This window comes from Bos indicus x Bos taurus, chromosome 13 (assembly GCF_003369695.1).
Source record: "Bos indicus x Bos taurus breed Angus x Brahman F1 hybrid chromosome 13, Bos_hybrid_MaternalHap_v2.0, whole genome shotgun sequence".
NCBI lineage: Eukaryota > Metazoa > Chordata > Mammalia > Artiodactyla > Bovidae > Bos > Bos indicus x Bos taurus.
In genome coordinates, this window is record NC_040088.1 from 31947590 (window position 1) to 31965909 (window position 18320).

At 50.3% G+C, this 18320-nt stretch overlaps 2 protein-coding genes across 5 annotated transcripts; both read right to left on the reverse strand.

Annotated features, from left to right (window-relative positions):
* Positions 1-597: 597 nt before the first annotated feature.
* On the reverse strand, positions 598-5109 carry SPEF1 (sperm flagellar 1). 4 transcript variants are annotated; one of them, XM_027559365.1, is made up of 8 exons: positions 5065-5109; positions 2733-2844; positions 2228-2384; positions 2010-2049; positions 1802-1862; positions 1469-1592; positions 1267-1370; positions 598-845 (listed from the first exon to the last, which is right to left on the reverse strand). In XM_027559365.1, the coding sequence occupies exons 2-8, from the start codon at positions 2804-2806 to the stop codon at positions 728-730; spliced, it is 678 nt and encodes a 225-aa protein (XP_027415166.1). In that variant the 5' UTR covers positions 2807-2844; positions 5065-5109; the 3' UTR covers positions 598-727. The 4 variants fall into 4 exon arrangements, with proteins under 4 accessions (XP_027415166.1, XP_027415163.1, XP_027415162.1 ...); XM_027559362.1 differs by lacking the exon at positions 5065-5109 and adding an exon at positions 3898-5057; XM_027559361.1 differs by lacking the exon at positions 5065-5109 and adding an exon at positions 3898-5057 and having other exon boundaries at positions 2228-2417.
* A 1713-nt stretch (positions 5110-6822) lies between these two features.
* Positions 6823-9495, reverse strand: CENPB (centromere protein B). The gene has a single exon (XM_027559366.1). The coding sequence runs from the start codon at positions 9456-9458 to the stop codon at positions 7644-7646; it is 1815 nt and encodes a 604-aa protein (XP_027415167.1). The 5' UTR covers positions 9459-9495; the 3' UTR covers positions 6823-7643.
* Between the last annotated feature and the right edge of the window lie 8825 nt (positions 9496-18320).

An 18320-nucleotide genomic window follows, 5' to 3' on the forward strand; every position in this document is an offset into this window, starting at 1 on the left:
GAGGCCTGGCGTGCTGCAGTCCATGGGGTCACAAAGAGTCGGACACGACTGAGCAACTGAACTGAAGTGATGCTGAATATATGCCTAGTAATAGAATTGTGGGGTCTCAGGATATTCAAATGTTCAATGTTACTGGCAGTGTAATGATCAAAGTTAAGGTCACACCAAGGCCATGGTATCTTGGTCAGGGTTGGTCTTGGTCCACAGAACTTGGGGTCAGTCTGTGGGCAGGGTCGGGAGTCAAACATATTTAGGGGTGAGACCATAAGTAAGGTTGAGGATGAATCTGAGGCTACATTTGGGAAGAATCTGAAGCCTGGATTTGTGGTTGGGTTTGGGCAATGTTGGAAGACACAGAGTAAGTTTGGGGGTCAGTCTAAGGCCTGACTTAGTTAAAAGTTAGACTTCTAAGAGTTAGAAGTCAGGCAGTCCTAGTGTACAAAACCAACCTCCTACCAAGAAGTGGCCACTGCAGGGTCCAGCTCCCCAAGAGTTGAGACCCAGCCTGGGCCCACAAGGCTCTTTCACTTAAGGGGTAGGGATAACACAAGGGGGACAGGAACTCACTTCCCTCAAAGAAGAGAAAGCAGGCACAGGAAGGATACCATAACTTTAATGGGAACAACTCAGCTCCACATCCCCCAAACATTCTCAACATACGCTGTGGGAGGGGAGGGCAGCTGGAAGGCACAGTCTATGGCTGAGCTCACACCTCACCCCTTCCTCTTCAGCTGCTGTGTTCTCCAGTCTTCAGCTGGGTCCCAGGTGAGTGCCCAGGACGGGCAAGGAAGCCCCTCAGCTGTCTCGGACAGCCTCCCCTTTGACCCATGGTACAGAGAACTAGCCTGGATGGAGACACTGCTGTCACCAGAGCTGGGTGGGGACCCGGTTCTAAGAGTGTGGACCAGGCTGGGGGACCACCCGCTAAGGCCCAGCACTGGGAGCACCAAGGCAGAGTCCCTGGTGTCAAGCACTGATTTGGGATGCACGCCAGGTCTCTGCATGTGGCTTCTGGGTTCTGGAAAGCGGTCCATTCTCCTGACCCAGATGGAGTGGAAGGAGTGGCTCAGTTCCTGGGCTCCGCTTGGAGGGTTCCTGTCCCACTGCCCCCCGTCCTTGCTCACTCACGCCCCAAGGGGGCGCTTGTGTCCCAGGAGGCTCACTGGAGCAGCTGGCTCCGCCCGCCCATTAATCTGCCCTTCGAGGTGGGTGCGTCACTTGCGACTTCTGGGCTCTGGCGGATAAGGGGGCGTCTCCCAGGCTCACCGCTGCTTACGCTCTGCCTGCTGGAGCCTCCGGGAGAGGTCTTCTATGCGCACGTTCTTGAGCTGGAGCAAGTGCTCCAAGCGTCTCACCTTCATCTGCAGGACCTAGGCCAAGCCACACAGAAGTCGAGTCCAGTGGCCTGCTGCCGCCTGCCCATCTTCCCAGGCCTCAATTCCCGGGCTCCCTCCCAGTGCGCCTTCACCTGCACGGTCTCCTGTGAGGCCAACAGCTCCTGCTCCTTTTCAGCGATCTGGAGGATGAAGCTCGGGTCGCTCTGCAATGCCTGGCTGTCCCCTGGAGGCCGGGGCACAGGCAGTCGGCCCTCCCTGGGGTGAGATGCAGCTTAGCTGAGGCTTGGATCTCAGACCCCACCATCACCCTTTCAGTGTACCTCGACCAAGCCTTCCCTCCCTCCCACTGTCCCTGAAATCCCTCCATCCCTGACTTCCCTACCTTTCCAGATGCAACCCTCACCCTCACCTCCCAGGTAGAGAATATCAGGCTTGGTAAAGTCAGGAGCTCCCAGCTTCCTTACCTGAGTTGCCCCCGTCCCTGGGGGTCTGGGACACCTTCCCCTCGGGCCTTCTGGGACAAACCTGAGACAAGGCAAGTATAGGAATAACCCTGAAGGAGTCCTATTTTCCTGTCTTCCCCCTCCCCATAGTCCCACCCCTTCCCCCACAGGAAGGATGGACAGGAGAAAAGCTCTTCCTGGAAGGGAAGGCAAATAAAGGCTACCTTACCCACATCCATGTAGTCAGTGCCATCCTGGGGAGCCAGCTCCTGTAAGAACCGCCCAGAGTCTGCAGTGAGCTTAGGCTGCCCACTCCCAAGGACATCCCTCTCGCTGTGGGCTCCCTTTAGACAGGCACCCTTCTCCCACACTTGTCACTGAGGCAGAGCTTTCTGCTGCCTGGAAAACTCCCCTAGAACAGTGCAAGAAGCTGGAGTAGGGAGGAACCTGTAAGGAGCCGATGCCCTGCTTCCTACGTCTCTGACGCTCCTCTAGGCGCTGCCTCAGTGGAATGAGCACCAGCTCCACCACACCTGGGGCACACTGTGCTATCTTGCGCATCACGTCCTCTGGTACAGAGAAGTTCAGTTTGTTCAGCACTTTCCTGGGGGTAGACACAGGGATGGTGGACTGATTCCTGGGTGGATGAAGTGAGGGGTAGGGGGAAGGAAGGAGATGCAGCAGTGGTAGCCCTTCCATGCACAGCCCTGGGGGAATGGAAGGGCACCCAACCTGAGCCCAGAGCATGTATGTCTCGAGGATCCTTGTCACCTCCCCCAAAGAAGAGTCCCTTGATTTTGTAACCAGATAGATTCTGTCTGCATTGTCCTCCCCACCCCAGCCACCAGCCTGGACTGTGGAGACCATAGGAGATGGAAAGGCTGGGCAACCCTTCCTTAGATCCCAGGCTAGGGGCTAGAGATCCCACTAGTGTGCCCAGGTATTCTGTTACCTGTTCAGGTGACTCCAGTTGCTCAGTTTCTGCTGGAGAGAGTTGGCAGGGACATAATTGTGCATCTCCACCATCTTGGGGAAGTAAAACTTGATGACCTCTGCTACCAGGACTGAGGGAGAGGAGGTGGGAGCAGACATGGAAGGTGTAGAGATGGGTAAGTAAGAAGGAAGAGGGAGAAGGAATGGGTGGGGTGGGAGAATCAGGGGTGGCAGAGTGGTGGGGCCAAGAGAAGAGGTAGAGATGTGGAAAGGGGAAGGATAATATGGAGGGGAGGTAAGAGACCAAGAACAGTGATCAGCCAGAGACAAATTCTCCAGAGGAGCTTCATCCCTTTGCCATTAACTCAGGGCATCTGAAAACTAAGGTCTCTAGTCCCCTATTAGAGAATGAGTCTCCAAGACAAACCTTCAGGAGCCTGGGGGCTCATCCTAGGAATTGACATAAATACACACACACACACACACACACACACACACAATGATACAGAGATGTAGAAACACACACAGACACATAGGGCCATCACCAGAGTCCCAAGAGACAGTTACCAACACACATATACACGGAAACACAAAGTGTCACATATGCATCAATATACATACAGAGAAATGCATACTTCTGTCATTAAAATCCCAGGAGAGGGTCTTCAACACACAGACACCTAAACAATCACAAAGAAACATATGCACACAACACCCCCGTTCTTACATATAGGACAGAACATATCAACTTGCATATGAACAAACACATGCTCAGACTCCCACAAGATATATAAAATTTAGGAATAAGCATGCACACACACACACAGATGCATAAATACACATTTTAGTCATTAAAGTCCAGGGAAGGAGTCACAGACATACACAGACACAATACACCCCACACACATAAAGGATAGAATATGTATACATAAATATGGACACACATATGTTCACATTCCCACAGATGCACACTTCTGCAATTGAAATCTTAGGAGATAGTTGGACACCCCTCTCACTAACCCACACCTAACCCCTCTGCCACAAGCACACAAGCACCAAGAGACATGTATTCACATAGACCCTGTACACACGTACATACAGGACAGAAGGCGTTGACACACAAAGACATACAGGAGACACCCAGGCGTGCGTGCGGACACACTCACACACGATGGAGCACACACCTCCATCACTGAAGTCCCGGGACAGATTTCGCTTGGGCCGGGACAGAGGGATGTTGTCTACCCACAGATACAGTTGGTGCAGTGCTTCCTCATCCACGCTGCCCGCCATTGGCGCCCTCGGAAAGGTCAAGCCGTTCCAGCTGTATAGCGTCCAGGGCCAACCTCACGAGCCCTCAAGACCCTCTTCTCTCGCCACTGCTGTGACCCAGATCCGCCGCTGCGTCTCTAACCCAGACTCGCGTCCCAGCTGGGAGCGGCCATATTGTTTTCTGAAACCATGGCAACCGAAACTGACTCGCCGGGGAGCAGGGGCTTCTGGGAGTTGTAGTTTCCTCCCCTCCCGCTACCTCCTTTCAGGCCTCACTTTGAAAAGGCGGTTTTTCTTCCCCGCCTCCCAAGAAAAACCACCTCTGCCAAATGCTGACCAGACACTGGCCCACTCTGGGAACTGCCGAAGACAACCAGGCCTCCAGAACTCCTGCATCAGTGTCTTCAGAACAAAGATCCCCTTCAGGGTCCTTTAGCAATCAGTCCCAAGTGAAGGCAGCGGCCCAGTGTTTTGTCAGCTTTATCTGGGGGTCCATTGTTAGTCACCAGCTGCTTCACATCTGGACTGTGGAATGCTGTGTGACAGGCCTTGCCAGGTCCCTCCTCAAAGCTCTGTGCTCATAGGGCCATCTCCACACCACTGCCCCTTACACCCCCACCCCCAGTAGTGTCCTGGTGAGGCATTTAACATGTAACCTAGATTCCCAGGGAGAGAACCAGACCTCAAGACCAGTGTCTTGGCAGGTCATTTAAGTCCTTAACCCTATTTCTTTCTTCATGAAATGGATATGGTTCTCATCTATTTGTCCCAAAGGAGTAATAGGGAGAATGGGAAGGATATTTACAGATCTGTATTTGGGACTGGTGGAACAGGAGTTAGTTATAAGAACGGGAGCTTCCGCTCCGGTAGACACTTCTACATTGTTCATCTCCAAGAGCTATTCTTCTACAGGTTAGAAACTGAGTCAGTAACCAGTTTCTTTAGGAAAACTGGGCTAGGAATGTCTTAGTAAAGGGACACTTTTAGATCAGCCTGGGGAAGAGAGCTTGCTTCTGCCACAGACTAGTGATTTGGCTTTGGGCACTTTTCTGTACATGTTTTCTCATGGTTTTACCTACCTCATACAGGTTTCTTTTTTAAAGAATATTTTATTTATTTGGACGCGTCGGGTCTTATTTGCAGCATGAAGGATCTTCTATCTTCGTTGCGGCAAGCAGGATCTTTAGTTGCAGCATGAAACTTAGTTGCAGCCTGTAGGATCTAGTTCCCTGACCAGGGATCGCATCCAGGGCCCCCTGCACTGAGAGCACAGTCTTAGCCACTGGACCACCAGGGCTTTGTGAGTCCTGGTGGTCCCCTCACAGGAGCTTTGTGAGTATCTAAAGTGTTCAGCACAGAGCCTAGCACACAGCAAGAGCCCTATTCATGTAGACTGGTGTTATCACTAAAGAGATGATCTCAGTTCCAGCAAGAGGCATTCTTGTTGGCAGCAGACAAATGGAAGCATTTGCCTTGTTGGTATTTGAGGCGAGGGACTTGGATTGGCCAGTGGCACCTAGGGAGAAGGCTACTGCTCCCACCCATTTACTCCAGAGCAGGTGAGGGGGTAGACTGGGCTTCTTTGTCTCATCCTCCAGAGCTCAGATGGGGACTAGACGTGGGCCAAGGTGGGGCTGAGAATCTCAGGTGCTTTTTGCTCTCACTTAGTTCTGAAGCCTTCAAGGCCTGGAAGGAATCCCTGAGTGCCAGAGGTGTGGAAGAGGAAGCGTGGAACAGCCCTTCCACCTTCCTGTTTAAAAAGATGATGTGGATAAGTACCCCCCCACCCCCCCCACATTCCAGGGTGGAGAGAGGAGGAACTGCAACGAGGTGGGGGCAGGGAAACAGAGGGGTGATGTGCCAGCCTCAGGCAAGGTGGGAAAACCGGTTTGGGGCCCAGAGCTGCCAGCCAGCTCAAGCTCAGGCCCTCCCTTCACTGGAACCACTGGGGCTGAGGGCCTCAGTGAGGAAGGGCCTGGGAGGGATGAGAAGAGAAAAGGCAGGTAGGATCAGCAGAGCGGGCTGTCTCACCTGTGGATAGGGGGGCCCTCTAGAGGGTACCACACAGGGAGTGGTTGACATCTTCAGCCTCTTCAGGGTGCAAAGTGTCCCCAGCAACTTCACCTCTACCCTGCCACTGTTTCCAAGGATAGCCACCAGGACTGGAGATGCCAAACACTGAAAGGCGTAGAGGACTCCCCACTTAAGGCACCATACAAGGGATACCCCTGCAACTCCAACCGGGACCACAGGAGCTGCCCCCAACATTCTTTTCTTTCTGCCCCTCTCCTGCAAGGATCTTCTTTAATGGGCCTTGATAACCCTAGTTCCCAGGCACCTAGCTTAATTTGGCCCTCCAGGGACTGTTGGCTCCCTCCCTCCTATCCTAGCCAACTGACCCAAAGCTTCTAACCACTAAGCACTGCAAGGCCCAACTTCCTCAAACCCACCCCCAGGCATTGGTGCATTGAAGATGCCTCCTGCCCCCAAGCCTGTGCTCAGTCATGTCCACCTCTTTTCGACCCTATGGACTGTAGCACGACAGGCTCCTCTGTCCATGGGATTCTCCTGGCAAGAATACTGGAGTGGGGTGCCATTGCCTCCTCCAGGGGATCTTCTCGACCTAGGGATCGAACCCGACTCTCTTAAGTCTCCCACACTTAAGGAGGCAGGCAGATTAGGCAACATTTAAATACAGATGTTGCCCCTCACCCTGGTCAGGGCCTGGGCTATAGCCACTCTCTCAACATTTGTCCCACCAGAGCAAGGATCAAAAGGAACCGGGAAAGGACGTGTCCCCAAGACAGACGCAAGCCCAGACCATGAAGGATGCACCCTTGGCTGTTAAAACGTCTACTCCCACAAAAGGGGGGCAGACAGATTTATTGAATTCAGACTGGGAAAGGAGCAGCTGGATGGCTGGACTCTGGGCCCAGCCCCAGGCCCCCTGCCCAGGATAGGGCCCTGCCAGAGAGGGAGGAGAGGCATGGGGCCTGCAGCTGCCCACAAGGGAAGTGCCCATTATCACTCCTCTGGAGGGCCTCTTGAGAACCTCCAATCTGAAAGAAAATCAAGGGCCAAAGTAACATGGACTGGGCCAGAGGAAGGGGTTGGGAAGTGGGGAAGCAGGCTGAGGCAGGCCTAGGAGCCCGTGGTTAGACTGTGCTTCTCAAGGTGGCCTGGGGACAGGGATGTGGGGCTGCCAGCCTTGTGGGGTCCTAGGCTGGACTTTTCTCTGGAGCCCTTCCCAGAATGGCTTTGGGGTCCCCCCCACCACCAGAGACCTGGTGTGGATGGCAGAGGGGAGAGGCACTCTCTGGCCAGGAGCTTCCAGGGTCCACCCCTGGCTGCTACGGTGGCCTAGTCCACTGATGGCACGGTGTGGTAGCACCGGACAGCCCCCATCCTCCCACCTAGTCCCCCGTGCCAGGGGCAACTGGGGGGGAAAGAGGATTCTGAAAAAGAGGCAAAAAGCAGGCAGTGAGGCTGATGCCAGCCCCAGGCCCTGCAGAGGTGACTGGGCCTGTCACAGGGCCAGGAGAATATCACTAAAGGATGTGGGGTTCCCCACTCTGGCTCCATCCACAGCAGCTGCCCAGAGAGTCCTCTGCCCTGGTGCTGCCACATCCAGGTTGGGGGCATGGCTAAGCTCAGTGGCTCAGCTTTGATGTCCAAGACCCCTAACTCCTGCCTGCCTGGCATGGTTCTTTCTGGTCACGTGAACCAGGTCATGTTCCAAGTGGAGGATGTGGCTTTGCACACGATCATCAATGGGGAAGGAGGTGAGGTACCTCTTGACCATAGCAAAGTAAGCCATGGCTTCCCCGAAGCTGGGTACAGGCACCTCATCACCATCCTCCTCATCATCTTCGTCATCTTCATCCTCCTCCTCATCATCTTCCTCTTCTTCCTCACTGTCTGACTCAGAGTCCTCCTCACCTTCCAGGAAGTGGAGGGTAGGGCACTGGGCCTCCTCCTGGGCACCATAACCTCCGAAGCTGCCACCAGCCTCCACTACACCCTGGGCCCAGTCCTCAGCCTCCAAGCCCTCAGAGGAGCTCTCTTCCTCCTCCTCCTCTTCCTCTTCATCACTGTCATCAACATCACCCTCCTCTTCTACCTCCTCTTCCTCCCCGAGCTCCTCTCCTTCCCCTGCTTCCTCCTCCTCCTCCTCCTCACCATCTTCCTCCTCCTCCTCCTCCCCTTCACCCTCCTCTTCCTCTTCTTCCTCCTCCTCCTCCTCCTCCTCCTCTTCCTCTCCCTCACTCTTGAGGGCAGTAGTGATGGTAGCATTAGGGCCACCCCCAAAGCCAGCCTCACGAAAGCAGGCAGCTATGTCCGAAGGTTCCACAGCCTGCCAAGCCGCAGCAACGAAGTGCAGGGCCTCCATGAGGCCCAGCTGCAGGCCTGAGCGATCCTGGCCCTCTAGCGCTGCCATGGCCTTGAGCAGCATCGCCTGGCGGTAGTGGCCCTTCACCTGTTGGACCACTCCACGCTCCAGCGGCTGCACGGTGCCTGGTGGGAAGAAGGCCAGCTGCACATGCCGCAGGCCCGAGGTATCCAGGGACTGGGCAGCCAGGCGGCCAGCCAGCAGCAGGACTCGGCGAGATTCTGCAGCCATGCGGGTGTCCAGGGCCTTCAGGTACTTGGCCAGAGCCTGGGTGGTGACACCACCCTTAGAGTTGGCAGTATAGTCACAGGGCAGGCCAGCTTGGCCTGCACGGGGTTTGGCCGACTTGCCAGCCACAAGTGGGGGCAGCTTCTCGCTACCATCGGCGTTGGCACACAGCAGGACACTCAGGCGCTGGGTGGCCCTGCGTGCCCGACCATCACTGCCACACAGCCCCGCCGCTTGGTCGGGCAGGAAGTCGTACCACAGACTGGTCTCAGTGGCGCTGAACACGTCCTGGGAAGCGTAGCCCTCGGCCACCGACGGTGGCTGCTCCTCCCGAGCGCGCCAGCCCGTGGTACCCCCACCGCTGCCCTCCGAGGGCACTGCGGGAGGGCTGGCGGGCGCCGCTGGGGGCCGGGGGGCAGCGCTGCGCGACCTGGCGCGGGCCACGCCGCTGCAGGACACTACACCGTGGCGCCGGCGGAAGCGGTCCAGCCAGCCGTTGGAGGCAGTGAAATCGTCCATGCCCAGCTCCTCGGCTATACGCAGCGCCTTCTCCTTGAGGATGATGCCCTTGACCGGCAGGCCAGCGGCGCGGATTTGCTGGAACCAGGCGATGAGCAGCCCCTCGAGCTTGTCGTAAGGGGACAGTTTGTTGGTCTTGCGACAGGTGGAGGCTACACCGTACTTGCGCTCCGACGCCAGGATGGCGCGCTTGTTCTTCAGGATGGTGCTCAACGTGGACGGTGGGATGTTGAAGCGCCGCGCGATCTCGCCCTTGCGCAGGTCTGGGTTTTCCTCCACCTCCTGGATGATCCGCGACTTCTCCCGGAACGTCAGCTGCCGCCGCTTGGGGCCCATCCCGGCGCGCCCCCCGCCCCGGGGCCCGGCGCCACCGCCGCCACCCCGGGGCGGGGGGCCCGGGCCCGCGGCGGGGGGCACCTGGCGGCCTCTCCCGCGCGCCCCGCCCGAGACAAAGCGGCTCGCGGGGCGGCGGGCGGGGCAGCGACCCGGCCGGGCCGGGGGCACCTTCGGGGGCGCCGGCGGGCGCGGCGCCGGGCGGTGGGCGGCAGGCGGCAGGCGCGGGCGCGGGCGCGGGCGGGCGGCGCGGGAGCTGAAGACAGGAAGTGTCGCGGCGCGGGGAGCGGGGAGCCGGGAGCGCGGCGAGCAGGGCGGAGCGGGCGGAGCGGGATCTCGCGGGAAGCGCGGGGACGCCGGGCACCGCCTCCAGCCCTCCGCGCCCACCCCTCTCCCGGCCGCCCGGGACAGACCGCGCGGGGGCGCTTCGGCCTGCCGGAAAGGCCAGCGCTGTGGCGTCTGGTGACCCACTGGCTGCGGTGAGGGCTGCGGCTGTGTGCCCGGCCTTTGCGCCGGGTGGGCAGAGATTTGCAGCTTACAAAGAATAACAACTGTGTTTTGTCTTTTTTATCTTATTAAGGTAGAAATAGCCCGCCTTTTTGTTGTTGTTGTTGTTTTTCCCCCCGGAAACTGAAAAATAATGGAAACTAAAAAAGCACCTTTCATCCCAACACCTGGAAAGATGCACAGCTCACGGTTGGATACATTTTCTTCCAGTCTTATCTCTAGGCGCATGTAGTTTGCTTTTAAAAAATTTATCGCATAAAACGAATCAGACGGTATAGGCATATATGGGCATCTCCTGTTGCTTTTTTGTTGTTCAGTCATTGAGTCGCTCAGCCCTTTGCGACCGCATGGACTGCAGCACACCAGGCTTCTCTGTCCTTCACTGTCTCCCCAAGTTTGCGCAAACTTAGGTCCATCGAGTCGGTGATGCCATCCAACCATCTCCTCCTCTGTCTTCCCCTGTTCCTGCCTTCAGTCTTTCCCAGCATCAGGGTCTTTTCCAATGAGTCAGCTCTATGCTTGCATCAGGTAGCCAAAGTATTGGAGCTTCAGATATGGCATCATTCATTTAACTTCCAATGAATATTCAGGGTTGATTTCCTTTAGGATTGACTGGTTTGATCTCCTTGCAGTCCAAGGGACTCTCAAGAGTCTTCTCCAAGGCCACCATACCAAAGCATCAGTTCTTTTGCACTCACCCTTCTTTATGGTCCAACTGTCACATCTGTGCATGACTACTGGAAAAAACCATAGCTTTGACTATACAGACCTTTGTCAGCGAAGTCTCTGCTTTTTAAGACACTTAAAGAGTCTTTGTCTCTGCTTTTTAATACACTGTCTAGGGGGGCTAGGGTTTGTCATAGCTTTCCTTCCAAGGAGCAAGTGTCTTAATTTCACGGCTGCAGTCACCATCTGCAGTGATTTTGGAGCCCCAAAAAATAAAGTCTGTCACTGTTCCACTGTTACCCCATTCATTTGCCATGAAGTGATGGGACCGATGCCATGATTTTTTTTTTTTTGAATGTTGAGTGTTAAGCCAGCTTTTTCACTCTCCTTTTATACCTTCATCAAGAGCCTCTTTAGTTCCTCTTCGCTTTCTGCCATAAGGGTAGTGTCACCTGCATATCTGAGGTTATTGATATTTCTCCCAGAAATCTTGATTCCAGCTTGTGCTTCATCCAGCCTGACATTTCGCATGATGTACTCTGCATATAAGTTATATAAGCAGGGTGACAATATTCAGCCTTGATGAACTCCTTGCCCAATTTTGAACCAGTCCATTGTTCCATGTCCAGGTCTAACTTGCTACTTGACCTGCATACAGGTTTCTCAGGAAGCAGGTAAGATGGTCTGGTATTCCCATCTTCTTTAAGAATTTTCCAGTTTGTTATGATCACACAATCAAAGGCTTTAGCATAGTCAATGAAGCAGAAGTAGATGTTTTTCTGTAATTCTCTTGCTTTTTCTATGATCCAACAGATGGTAGCAATTTGATCTCTGGTTCCTCTGCGTTTTCCAAATCAACCTGTACATCTGGAAGTTGTCAGTTCACATACTGTTGAAGCCTAGCTTAAAGGATTTTGAACATTACCTTGCTATCATGTGAAATGAGTGCAATTGTGGTGTAGTTTGAACATTCTTTGGCATCGCCCTTCTTGGGATTGGAATGAAAAGTGACCTTTTCCAGTCATGTGGCCACTGCTGAATTTTCTAAATGCTTCTTTACCTGGCATCAAGTGATGAGAATTTTGCCTTACTGATAAAGTACTGCAAACTTTTTAATGGTTGTATATTGTCCCAACTATGGTTGAATACTAAGCAGTGAAGCCTCTTGTTACACATTTAGGTTATTTTTATAAGCAACACTATAGTTTTAAATCTGTTTGATGATAATCCTACAATCCATATATAAACACTGATAACATCTCAGGGGGTCACTTTCTGTGCTGTTCCATGCATTTAGCCATAAATGTATGTGTTTGCACCTATAGAAATAATGTCATGTATGTACATAAGCATACATACATATATACATACATACAAATCCCTGAAACCTCTTCCTTCACCAAATGCATAAAAATGACAAGTTCTTAAAACAATGAATTGTAGTGGGTTTTTTTTTTTTTTTTTAATCTTAAAGTAGCCTGAGGAGTAGGCAGAGAGGAAGGCTGTGATCCAGAGGGACAGGCTGAGGATCTGGAGTTTCAAGGAAATGGCTGTAGACAAAACAGAAAGGAGGACCAAAGACAGTACCCTGGGTTCTCCAAGGTTAAGGGCTCAAGAAAGGCTAACAAGAAATTTGGGAGGAACAGCTAAAGCAGTACGAGGAAATTCACTCTTGTATGCTGTTCTGGAAGTTAAGAGAAGGAAAGTATAACTCACTGTCTTAGTGTGCGTTTCTCTTTTCATATGTGTATTGGCCATCTGAAGCCTGAGAATTTTCTAGTCATATCTTTTGCCTTTGTTTCTCTTGTATTTGTCATCTTGTTGACTTTTGGGAACTCTTCATATGCTCTGAACACAAAATCTTTTCGTATATTGAAAATACTTTCCCAATCTGCCGCTGTCCTTTAACTTAGCCTAAGAAATCTCACAATTGAGCCACTGAGCAACAAATAAGGAATCTCAGATACGAGAATTTAAAAATATCTTTTAAAATAGGCAGGTCTGTCAGTTTTTTCCTTTATTGCTTCTGGATTTTATGTCTTACTTAGAGAGGGTTTCTCTCCCTGCCCCCCTCCTCCCATCTCAAGACATAAAAAATATCCTTCGAATCACAAGGTCCAGAAGAAAACTTGGGAGACTTTTTCTCATAAGAGCCAGATCAGTGCTTGGCCCATAATGGGTTTGTGGTCCCTATGCAGAAGTAAATGTAGATATACCTAGCTGAGGATGTGCGTGCTCAGTTGTTTCAGGCATGTCTGACTCTTTGCAAACCCATGGACTGTAGCTCACCAGGTTCCTCTGTCCGTAGGATTCTCCAGGCAAGAATACTGGAGTGGATAGCAGGGATCTTCCCGACCCAGGGATCGAACCTGCATCTCTTATGTCTCCTGCACTGGCAGGTGGTTTATTTACCACTAGCGCCACCAGCACTCCTTCCCACAAATCCTCAGGAAACCAAGTCGACGTTCTGGAGGGTTCATCCATGTGCACTGGTGTCCTCCTACCCCTCACCCATCCTGGCTTATATTCAATGTATGTTTGGGTGAAATCACTGTGGCTGAGCCTTTTTTTTATTTTCTACTTTGCTGAATTTTCCAAGTTTTCTTCAATAGCAAATACTACAGGCTCTTGAAAATGGAAATGAAAAGTTTGCTGAGAGGCACAAAGAATAGTGATGAGCTAAGAGGAATGGGTATAGGCCTGGTGGGCAACTTTGAACAGCCTGGGCCAAAAGAAAGGAAGGTGGACTGTAGACTTCCCTAAGGTGGAAAATTGGAAAGATGGCACATTTTCGTCACTTTATAAAGCAATCTCATACTCTTTAGTTATCATCTCCCTATCTACTCCCTGTTCTTTGCCCAGCCCTAAACGACCACTCAATTACTTCCAACTATAGATTTCCCTGTTCTGAACCTTTCATATGAATAGAATCATATGTGTCTTTTATGACTGGCTTCTTTCACTTAGTTTCATGTTTCAAGATTCATCCATTATGTAGCATCTATTAGGACTTCATTATTTTCTTATGGCTGAATAATATTCTGTTGTAGAGATTTATGACATTTTGCCTATCAAAATGTCAGCTTGATGGGCATTTGTGTTGTTTCTACCTTTTGGCAATCATAAATAACTGCTATAAACACTTATTTGCAAGGATATATGTTTTCATCTCTCTTGGGTATATGAGTGGTATTGCTGGGTCTCATGGTAGTTCAGTTCAGCCGCTCAGTCGTGTCCGACTCATTGCAACCCCATGAACCACAGCACGCCAGGCCTCCCTGTCCATCACTAACTCCCAGAGTTCACTCAAACTCATGTCCATTGAAACGCTGATTCCATCCAACCATCTCATCCTCTGTCATCCCCTTCTCCTCCTGCCTTCAATCTTTCCCAGCATCGGGGTCTTTTCCAGTATGTCAGCACTTTGCATCAGGTGGCCAAAGTATTGGAGTTTCAACTTCATCATCAGTCCTTCCAATGAACATCCAGGACTGATCTCCTTTAGGATGGACTGGTTGGATCTCCTTGCAGTCCAAGGGACTCTCAAGAGTCTTCCCCAACACACAAAAGCATCAATTCTTTGGTGCTCAGCTTTCTTTATAGTCCAACTCTCACATCCATACATAACTGCTGGAAAAACCATAGCCTTGACTAGACGGACCTTTGTTGGCAAAGTAATGTCTCTGCTTTTCAATATGCTGTCTAGGTTGGTCATAACTTTCCTTCCAAGGAGTAAGCGTCTTTTAATTTCATGGCTGCAATCACCATCTGCAGTGATTTTGGAGCCCAGGAAAATAAAGTCAGCCACTGTTTCCACCGTTTCCCCATCTATTTGCCATGAAGTGATGGGAGTGGATGCCATGATCTTCATTTTCTGAATGTTGAGCTTTAAGCCAACTTTTTCACTCTCCTCTTTCACTTTCATCAAGAGGCTCTTTAGTTCTTCTTCCCTTTCGGCCATAAGGGTGGTGTCATGTGCATATCTGAGGTTATTGATATTTCTCCCAGCAATCTTGATTTCAGCTTGTGCTTTCTCCAGCCCAGCGTTTCTCATGATGTACTCTGCATAGAAGTTAAATAAGCAGGGTGACAATATACAGCCTTGACGTACGCCTTTTCCTATTTGGAACCAGTCTGTTGTTCCATGTCCAGTTCTAACTGTTGCTTCTTGACCTGCATACAGGTTTCTCAAGAGGCAGGTCAGGTGGTCTGATATTGCCATCTCTTTCAGAATTTCCCACGGCTTACTGTGATCCACACAGTCAAAGGCTTTGGCATAGTCAATAAAGCAAAAATAGATGTTTTTCTGGAACTCTCTTGCTTTTTTGATGATCCAACCAATGTTGGCAATTTGATCTCTGGTTCCGCCTTTTCTAAAACCAGCTTGAACATCTGGAAGTTCATGGTTCACGTGTTGCTGAAGCCTGGCTTGGAGAATTTTAAGCATTACTTTACTAGTGTGTGCTGCTGCTGCTGCTAAGTCGCTGCAGTTGTGTCCGACTCTGTGCAACCCCATAGATGGCAGCCCACCAGGCTCCACCGCCCCTGGGATTCTCCAGGCAAGAACACTGGAGTGGGTTGCCATCTCCTTCTCCAATGCATGAAAGTGAAAAGTGAAAGTGAAGTCGCTCAGTCATGTCCGACTCTTAGCGACCCCATGGACTGCAGCCTACCAGGCTCCTCCATCCATGAGATTTTCCAGGCAAGAGTACTGGAGTGGGGTGCCATTGCCTTCTCCATACTAGTGTGTGAGATGAGTGCAACTGTGTGGTAGATAGAGCATTCTTTGGCAGTACCTTTCTTTGGGATTGGAATGAAAACTGACCTTTTCCAGTCCTGTGGCCACTGCTGAGTTTTCCACATTTGCTGGCATATTGAGTGCAGCATTTTCACAGCATCATCTTTCAGGATTTGAAATAGCTCAACTGGAATTCCATCACCTCCACTAGCTTTGATAATAGTGATGCTTCTTAAGGGCCACTTGACTTCACATTCCAGGATGTCTGGCTCTAAGTGAGTGATCACACCATTGTGATTATCTGGGTCGTGAAGATCTTTCTTGTACAGTTCTTCTGTATATTCTTGCCACCTCTTCTTAATATCTTCTGCTTCTCTTAGGTCCCTACCATTTCTGTCCTTTATCGAGCCCATCTTTGCATGAAATGTTCCCTTGGTGTCTCTAATTTTCTTGAAGAGATCTCTAGTCTTTCCCATTCTATTGTTTTCATCTATTTCTTTGCACTGATCGCTGAGGAAGGCTTTCTTATCTCTCCTTGCTATTCTTTGGAACTCTGCATTCAAATGGGTATATCTTTCCTTTTCTCCTTTTCTCATGGTAACTTTATGTTTAATCATTTGAGGAATGGCCAGATGGAGATCATGTTCTTTTCCATTCTTTTTTGGCTGCACTCGGTCTTCATTGTGGTATGCAAGTTGGGCTCTTCATTGAGGCATGTGCACTTCTGTAGTTGAGGCCTGTGAGCTCAGTAGAAGTGTTGCTGCATGTGGAATCTTCATTCCCTGAGCGGAGATTGGACCCTGGTCCCCTGCATTGGAAGGCAGATTCTTAACCACTGGGCCACTAGAAACATCCTAGTACTTCTTTTTTAAGTACTTCTTGATTTTTTTAAATTTATTTTGTTTATTTTTGGTTGCTGCCTGTGGGATTTCTCTAGTTGCAGCACGTGGTGTCTACTCTTCATTGCAGTGCACGGGCTTCCAATTGTGGTGGCTTCTCTTGTTGCAGAGCATGCGCTTGAGTAGTTGCCGAGTGTGGGCTCTAGAGCACAGGGCCTCAGTAGTTGTGTTGTGTGGGCTTAGTTGCTCCATGGCACGTGGAATCTTCTGGGACCAGGGATAGAACCCGTGTTCCCTGTGTTGGCCGGAAGATTCTAATCCGCTGTACTACCATGTTCTTTTAATTAATGTAAAAATTATACCTGCTCTTTGGAAGATATTTTAAAATACAGAAAAATTTTAGGATAAACCACTTAATTACCATTCATTCCACTGCTCAGAGAATACCCTTGTAGGATACTTATCTGTGCACATTGTTTTTAATGGAACCACACTTGTCATAATATTTTAGCTCATATTATAAATATTTTCTCATATCAATAAATATGTGCATCAATGAGATTCAAAATTCTTTTAGTCTAGGAACGCTTTCTGTAAGAGACCATTTTCCAAAAGCCCAATGGGTAATCATTCTATAATCAGTGGAAAATTCTTAAAGAGATGGGAATACCAGACCATCTTACCTTCCTCCTAAGAAACCTGTATGCAGGTCAAGAAACAACAGAACTGGACATGGAACAACAGGCTGGTTCCAAATTGAGAAAGGAGTACATCACGGCTGTATATTGTCACCCTGCTTATTTAACTTATATGGAGAGTACATCATGTGAAATCCTGGGCTGGATGAAGCACAGGCTGTAATCAAGATTTCTGGGAGAAATATCAATAACCTCAGCTATGCAGATGACACAACCCATATGGCAGAAAGCAAAGAAGAACTGAAAAGCCTCCTGATAAAGGTGAAAGAGGAGAGTGAAAAAGCTGGCTTGACACTCAACATTCAAAGAAAATTAAAAGATCACGGCATCCGGTCCCATCACTTCATGGCAAATGAATGGGGTAACAATGGAAACAGTGACAGACTTTATTTTCTTGGGCTCCAAAATCATTGTGGATGGTGACTACAGCCTTGAAATTAAAAGATGCTTGCTCCTTGGAAGAAAAGCTATGACAAACCTAGACAGCATATTAAAAAGCAGAGACATAATTTTGCAGACAAAGGTCCGTCTAGTCAAAGCTATGGTTTTTCCAGTAGTCATGTATGGATGTGATAGTTGGACTATAAAGACAGCTAAGCACCGAAGAATTGATGCTTTGGAATGGTGGTGTTGGAGAACACTCTTGAGAGTCCCTTGGACTGAAGGAGATCAAACCAGTCAATCCTAAAGGAAATCAACCCTGAATTTTCATTGGAAGGACTGATGCTGAAGCTGAAGCTCCAATACTTTGGCTTCCTGATACAAAGAGCTGACATATTGGAAAAGACCCTGATGCTGGGAAAGATTGAAGGCAGGAGGAGAAGGGGATGACAGAGAATGAGATGGTTGGATGGCATCACCGACTCCATGGACGTGAATTCCAGTGAGCTCCAGGAAATGGTGAAGGACAGGGAAGCCTAGCATGCTGCAGTCCATGGGGTCACCGAGTCAGACACGACTGAGTGACTGAACAAGAATTATTGGGCCTGCCAGGTGTCAAGCATCCCTAGCCTCCCAATGCCTGCTCTCTAGATGCTTCAGGTATTGCACAGTGTAGGGGAACCACCTCATTGCCCTAGGCCCCTATTGAAGGACACTCAGCTTGCTCTTCATTTTTCATTGTTATTCAATATTATAAACATACATCTGTATGTACCTTTATCATCTTAAGAGAAATTTCTAGAAGTAGGATATTGGGGTTAGAGAGACCAACCTCGGGCTTGGGCCTATTTAAGGTACTGGGAGACGGGGGAGAGGTAAATGATCTGCTACCTGTTCTTCAAAAACTCAGTCAGCTTCAGAAAATGAGATTTAGGAAAAGGAAAAGAAGATTTCAATAAACCCCATTCTGTCCAGCAGTTTCTCTTTAGGAATTCATTCTGTGCATATCTGTTGCATCATTTAAAAGCTAATAAAT

What these genes read in the sequence shown, in the direction of transcription:
- CENPB (XM_027559366.1), bottom strand. Translation starts at nt 9,458, where the DNA reads ATGGGCCCCAAGCGGCGGCAGCTGACGTTCCGGGAGAAGTCGCGGATC.
- SPEF1 (XM_027559361.1), bottom strand. Translation starts at nt 4,006, where the DNA reads ATGGCGGGCAGCGTGGATGAGGAAGCACTGCACCAACTGTATCTGTGG. An exon ending in CCGGGACTTCAGTGATGGAG is followed by an intron (nt 2,845 to 3,897) that starts GTGTGTGCTCCA and finishes CCTCTCCCTCAG; the next exon opens with TCCTGGTAGCAGAGGTCATC. An exon ending in CAGGCAGAGCGTAAGCAGCG is followed by an intron (nt 846 to 1,266) that starts GTGAGCCTGGGA and finishes GTCTCCATCCAG; the next exon opens with GCTAGTTCTCTGTACCATGG.